Raw genomic sequence first — 6,957 nt, 5'->3', positions numbered from 1 at the left:
TCATTACCTTTATTCTAAAATTATAATATTTTAAGAACAAAATTAACCAAAATAATAAATATTTAAAATTAATTTGAATCCAACAACTTAAATATGAAACTTAAGGATGAAGATAAACAATTAACACATTATTTTTTAAAAAATAAAAATAAAATAAGAAGATAAAAATGACATAAGAAAAATGGTCAAAAAGCAAAGAGTATCATTATTTGGGGTAGGGGGGCAAGACCCATGATTCAGATAATTCATAATTGGACTTGATGACCTGACATAAAGTCATGGTTGAACTCACCACTCCCCACTACCCCCATTTCCTCTCCTTTCTATATATTCCCCCCACAAAACCTTCCCTCCCCACTTTGTATTAATCTCTCCCATTTCTCTCTCTCTTTTCAAAAGCTTCTTCTCTTTCACTCTTCTCTTCCCCAATTTCTCTCCCAAGTTTCTCCCTTCCCAAAAACAAAACACTTTAGTTTTTCTTTCTTGTCTTACAAGGTTACAAAACATGACGGTTGAAAAAGAAGATTTGGGTTTGAGCCTTAGCTTAAACTTCCCTCAAAATCCACCAAAACCTCAATACCTCAATCTCATGTCTTCTTCTACCCATTCCTCTTCTCCTTCCACCTACAATCCTCACAAACCTTCATGGATCAATGCTTTCACTTCTTCAGGTATATACATCATTCCACCCTCAGAAATCCAGATCTAGTAACTTTTTTTTTTTCTAAATAATTGACGTACGATCTTATTCTTACATGCAGATCGGGATTCAGAACCATGCAGAGGCGGCGAAGAACGACCGTTACTCCTCCGCGGAATCGACGTGAACCGGTTACCTTCCGACGCCAACTGTGAAGAAGAAGCCGGTGTTTCATCTCCAAACAGCACTGTTTCGAGCGTGAGCGGTAAACGAAGCGAAAGAGAAATCACTGGCGAAGATCTTGACATGGAGAGAGATTGTTCAAGAGGAATCAGTGATGAAGAAGACGCTGAAACTTCCAGAAAAAAACTCAGACTCACCAAAGACCAATCTATTATCCTCGAAGAAAGTTTCAAAGAACACAACACTCTTAACCCCGTAAGTACTAATTAACCACCATTAATTAAGTTCCTTAATCCTAATTAATTAGTTTTTTTATCTAATCTTTTTTTTTTTTGTTTTCTCAGAAACAAAAATTAGCACTTGCAAAGCAATTAGGTCTTCGTGCAAGACAAGTTGAAGTGTGGTTTCAAAATCGTAGGGCAAGGTTTGTTTATTTATTTAATTGATAATTAATAATCTATTTAATTTTTATCAATGATTTATTTATTTATTTATTATTTGTTTATTTATTTACGGTTTTTGAAACTATTTTTTTCAGGACTAAGCTGAAACAAACGGAGGTAGATTGTGAGTTTTTGAAGCGATGTTGTGAGAATCTAACGGATGAGAATCGGCGGTTGCAAAAAGAAGTACAAGAGCTGAGAGCACTGAAACTTTCCCCACAATTCTACATGCAAATGACACCACCTACGACACTTACCATGTGTCCTTCTTGTGAGCGTGTGGCTGTTCCATCATCAGCCGTTGATGCTGCCACGCGTCGTCATCCTATGGTTCCGAATCTTGCTCGATCATTTCCCGTGTATCCAACGGTTCAGCATAGGCCGTTTGATACACTCCGTCCTAGTAGATCTTAACGTGTACGGATCAGCAATAATAAAAAAACAGTTGTAACTTGTAAGTTTGAGTTGAAACAGCGTTCTATGATGTCTGTGTTCAAAGTACTGTTTTAAGATATGGTGGTTAGAGGAAATGATTTTGTGGGTCTATGATGTTTTTTATTTGACCCATTGTCTTTTTTTAGGTTTGGGGGCATGGCCTAGTGTTAGCTAGGAGTTTTAGTTTTTTTAAAAAAAAAAACTTTTTATGTTCCTATTTCTCATGATTAATCAGAGACTTTATGTAAAGTTAAGTGATTATCTAATTAATTATGAGTATAGTTTTGTATGTTAGTAGATTTTGTTCACGAACATAAAAAGTCAAATTTAAAACTTGGATGATTGGTTTAGGATTGGAAATGTAGGAAGTGTTGAAAAGATCCTTGATGGGTTGGGTGAGAATTTTTATGGAATAAAATGGAAAGTAGAACAATTATAAAGGAGATTGTCCCAAATGGCCAAACATTAGTTCAAGAATTTATGGGTCCCCATTGATGTCGCCTTCTAATTGAAGAAGGGGAGAGAATCTTATTTTCATCAATTATGTGATCATTGACTGATTCATAAAATCTATACATTTGTTTTTAGAATTGCCCCATGCCCAGTTAAATTAATACGTAATACTACTCTCCTTTTCAAATTACTAAGTTACTTGTAAAAAAGAGTTGCATTAAATTATACTCCCTCAAACCCTCAAATTACGAGTGGATTAGTGAAAACAAACTATTAGGTTTAATAAACATAAATAGTTCAGATATTATAAATAAAAGTGAGAAGATGAAAAAAATTTATCTATAATTAGTTATAAACTTATAGCTCTTCTCCTTGTTATCTTTTCTAACTCATAAAATAAATCGTAGAAGATGATGGTTGAAAATATAAAATGCTAACTGATTGTGAATATGAAACCATAATAGAATCAACATCTAAAATAAATCGTAGAAGATGATGGTTGAAAATATAAAATGCTAACTGATTGTGAATATGAAGCCATAATAGAATCAACATCCAAACCAAAATATAGACTTAAAGCAAAATATGAAACCACCATCCCATGGCGGTCGCCATGATTTAAAGCATGGCTGATGTGGAAGTTGGGGTACATGGCACTCGCCACCATGTAGGTACGTATAACTATTTCGATGATGCATCCTCCTTAATGATAGAATCATCCTCACCCATTCCTTGTCCACTCATAGCCGGATATATAATTTCTGAGAGTAGAACGATCCACTACATTTTAACCCACACTCTCCTTCCCAGATCATGAAACTTTGGTCTTCTAAGTCAAGGAGATGTAAAGATAATATGGTTCATAGAAAACAAAATAAAATTGAATTAGGCCCAACTAGTAGTTGATTAGATGTTAGAAATTAGAACAAAAAATGCACCTCTACCATATGAGAATTTGGTTACAAAAATATTGGAGAAAACAGGATTCGACATTGACAAGAAAACAAACTTCAATGAGAAAACCACAAAAATAGAAAAATTTATCTTACCCTCAACGCATTATGAGTTGAAGAATGGAAAAATCATAGGAAAGCCAGTTATCAACAAAAGAAAGTGTGAGATATTGGATCGAACTCTAGTATGGTCGAAGGGTAGCTTCTTGGTTCGACAGGATTAAGCATGAAGTCGAAGGTTGTTCACATGCTTGTGTCGAAGATGCTAGGGTCGTTAGCATGTTAAATTATGTTTTAGTGTTTAAACCCTAATTTGTTAAGTTAGCTTGTTTATTAAGTTTGCTTGTGTAATGGGCCTTGTGGAAAAAGCCCATTAGTTAGTATGTTAGGTTTTATTATAAATAGCATACTAGTATCTCATCATTGCTAAGCTGCAAATCCTAATTTAGGGTGAGAGAGGTTATTTGTTATTCTTGTAATCTTGTTTTAAGAGAAAGTAAAAGAATAGCAGTTATAACCAATTCTTGTGTTCTTCTTATCTTCCCTAATTCCTATTATATTTTGTTCTTGACATCGTTTTTCACAACAAATTGGTGCGGTGAGCGTGGAGAAGATGCCTTCAACAAAGTATGAGATTGATAAGTTCACCGGAGTGAATGATTTCGGTCTGTGGCTCTTGAAGATGAAATCCCTACTGGTTTAGCAAGATTGTTTGGAAGCGTTGAAGGGAGAGGCAGCCATGAATGGTGCATTAACGATAGCGGAAAAGACAACTATGATCGAGAAAGCACACAGCGCAATTCTGTTGAGCCTTGGTGATAAGGTTCTACGACATGTATCAAAGGACACGACGGCATCACGGTTATGGGCGAAACTTGAAAGTTTGTATATGCCAAATCGCTGGTAAATCGAGTCTACCTGAAGCAGGCTTTATATTCATTCAAGATGGTTGAAGACAAAGTGTTGGCTGAGCAGTTGGATATGTTCAACAAGTTGATTCTTGATCTTGAAAATATTGATGTAAAGATCAATGATGAAGGTCAAGCGCTGTTACTATTGTGCGCTTTGCCTTGATCACATGCTCACTTCAAAGAAACTCTCCTGTACGGAAGGGAGTCCCTGACGTTTGAAGAAGTTCAATCAGCCCTATATTCAAAGGACCTGAACGAACGAAAGGAGCATAAACCTTTGACTGTTGGCGAAGGTTTGGTCGTTAAAGGAAAACTCTTACGAAAGGATGGTAAGTTTGACAAGAAGAAGGGCAAAAGCCAGTCGAAGTTTTACAGTGGCGAAGCATCTGGCATTCGATGCTATCATTGTAAGAAGGAGGGTCACACAAGAAAGGTGTGCCCTGAACGCCTGAAAGATCATGGAGGTAAGGATAATGGCAATGCAGCCATTGTTCAAGATGATTTCGAATCATCTGATGTTCTTATGGTTTCAAGCAGTGACTCGAGAAGAGAGTGGATTATGGATTCGGGTTGCACTTGGAACATGACTCCAAACAAAGACTTGTTCGAGGAATTATGTGATTAAGATGGTGGATCAGTATTGCTGGGAAACAACAACGCTTGCAAGATTGCAGGTGTTGGATCTGTGAGGTTCAAGCTCCATGATGAGTCAATAAGGTTGTTGACTGAAGTCAGGTATGTTCCTGATTTGAAGAGAAATCTACTTTCTCTTGGTGAATTCGACAAGAATGGATATGTTTTCCAAGGAGAGAAAATTATCCTAAGAGTCATGAAGGGTTCGAAGGAAGTCTTGAGAGGCGTGAAGAAACAAGGCTTATATACCCTTGAGGCTGAAGTTGTAAGTGGTCGAATTAGGGAAACAAAATCTGCTTGGTGGAGACAAAGTCGAAAAGCTGAAGTTTTGTGAACCCTGTGTACTTGGAAAATCTTGCAGAGTGAAGTTCAACAAAGGCAAACAAAGAACACATGGATCCCTTGACTACATCCATGCTGATCTTTGGGAACCTACAAGGTGTGCTTCACATTCTGGGGCGAGGTATTTCCTATCCATAGTAGATGATTATTCCAGAAAATTATGGGTATTCATCCAGAAGACTAAGGATGAAACTTTTGAGAATTTCAAAAGTTGGAAGACTCTGGTCGAAAATCAGACTGGCTGGAAGGTCAAGAGGTTGAGAACCGATAATGGCCTTGAATTTTGCAATGAAGCGTTCGACAAGTTTTGTGCTGACTCTGGTATTGCAAGGCACAAAACTACTGCAGGTACTCCATAACAAAATGGTTTGGCTGAAAGGTTTAATCGAACTATGTTGGAGAGAGTCAGATGCATGTTGACTAGTGCGGGGTTAAAGAAGGTGTTCTGGGTTGAGGCTGTTTCGACAGCAACATATCTGATAAACAAATGTCCTTCGACATTGTTAGATATGAAGACACCTGAAGAAGTTTGGTCGGGACATCCACCAGATCTTGACAAACTGAGAGTATTTGGCTGTGTAGCCTATGCTCACATTAGGCAAGACAAGGTCGAACCTAGAGCTCTGAAATGCATGCTCATGGGATACCCTGAAGGAGTCAAAGCTTATAGGCTATGGTGCCTAGAGACAGGTCACAGGAGGTGTATCACCAGTCGAGATGTAGTTTTCAATGAAGCTGAGATGGCTTTCAAGAAAATTGATGATGATGGTCGAAGTGTAGAAGAGCTGGAACATGTAGAGATTCTTGTTAAGGTGGAGCATGTTGATGCTGAATTGCATATCCCTGATGAAGTCGAAGAAGAAGCAGAAGATGCTGAGGAAATTGAGGAAACTATCGATGACTACCTATTGTCAAGAGATAGGTCGAGAAGAGCCATCAAGCCACCTCAGAGACTTGGATATGCAGATCTTATAGCTTATGCCTTAATCTCTGCAAGTGAGGTTCTAGACGAAGAACCTAGAGACTACAAGGAAGTTATGAGGAGTCGAAATAAGACTGAATGACTGAAGGCCATGGATGATGAGATGAAATCTCTTCATGATAATCATACCTGGGAACTGATCAAGAAACCTGATGGGGCAAGGTTAGTCAGCTGTAAATGGATTTTCAAAGTTCGAAGGAATCGAAGGAGTAACGTCGAAAAGATACAAGGCAAGGTTAGTTGCAAGGGGTTTCACTCAGAAAGAAGGTGTCGACTTCAATGATGTGTTTTCTCCTGTTGTGAAGCATAAGTCCATTCGAATGTTGCTTTCCATGGTGGCAAAGTTCGACCTTGAGCTGGAACAAATGGATGTGAATACTGCGTTCTTGTATGGTGATCTAGATGAAACAATCCTGATGAGGCAATCTGAAGGGTATGTCGAAAAGGGGAAGGAAGAATATGTGTGCAAACTAAAGAGATCTTTATATGGGCTGAAACAATCTCCTCGACAGTGGAATGGGAGATTCGACAAGTTCATGGCACGCATAAGTTTCATTAGAAGTCAGTTCGACCACTGTGTTTACTTTCGATTTCGACCTGGTAATTCATTTGTTATTTTGTTGCTTTATGTGGATGATATTCTCATAGAAAGCAACAATGTCAAAGATGTGATAAGGGTGAAGGCTGAATTCAATAAGGAGTTCGATATGAAGGTTCTGGGAGCTGCTTACAGGATTCTTGGAATTAACATTCGAAGAGATAGAAAGAAGTCGAAGTTAGGCTTATCTCAAGAGGCATATCTACGCAAGATTCTCGAAAAGTTTGATATGTCAAATTCGAAGCCAGTATTGACTCCAACAAACCCTCAATTCAAGTTGAGTATTGATCAATGTCCCAGTACTGATATCGAAAGAGCTTATATAAATAACATCCCATATGCTAATATAGTTGGTTCTTTGATGTATGTTATGGTCTGTACTAG

General features: G+C 37.7%; 1 protein-coding gene across 1 annotated transcript; it reads left to right on the top strand.

The window, feature by feature from the left end:
• The first annotated feature begins 275 nt into the window (after window positions 1-275).
• LOC131646983 (homeobox-leucine zipper protein HAT4-like) lies at window positions 276-1,995 on the top strand. The gene is made up of 4 exons (XM_058916903.1): window positions 276-671; window positions 762-1,078; window positions 1,168-1,247; window positions 1,362-1,995. Exons 1-4 carry the CDS (start codon window positions 506-508, stop codon window positions 1,678-1,680), a joined length of 882 nt encoding a protein of 293 aa, XP_058772886.1. The 5' UTR covers window positions 276-505; the 3' UTR covers window positions 1,681-1,995.
• Window positions 1,996-6,957: the final 4,962 nt, after the last annotated feature.

This window comes from Vicia villosa, linkage group LG2, assembly GCF_029867415.1.
Source record: "Vicia villosa cultivar HV-30 ecotype Madison, WI linkage group LG2, Vvil1.0, whole genome shotgun sequence".
NCBI lineage: Eukaryota > Viridiplantae > Streptophyta > Magnoliopsida > Fabales > Fabaceae > Vicia > Vicia villosa.
This window is presented reverse-complemented; position numbering and strand designations above follow the sequence as displayed.

Coding starts and splice junctions, on each gene's coding strand:
- LOC131646983 (XM_058916903.1), top strand. CDS start 506: ATGACGGTTGAAAAAGAAGATTTGGGTTTGAGCCTTAGCTTAAACTTC. Junction 672..761: donor CAATGCTTTCACTTCTTCAG/GTATATACATCA, acceptor TCTTACATGCAG/ATCGGGATTCAGAACCATGC. Junction 1,079..1,167: donor AACACAACACTCTTAACCCC/GTAAGTACTAAT, acceptor TTGTTTTCTCAG/AAACAAAAATTAGCACTTGC.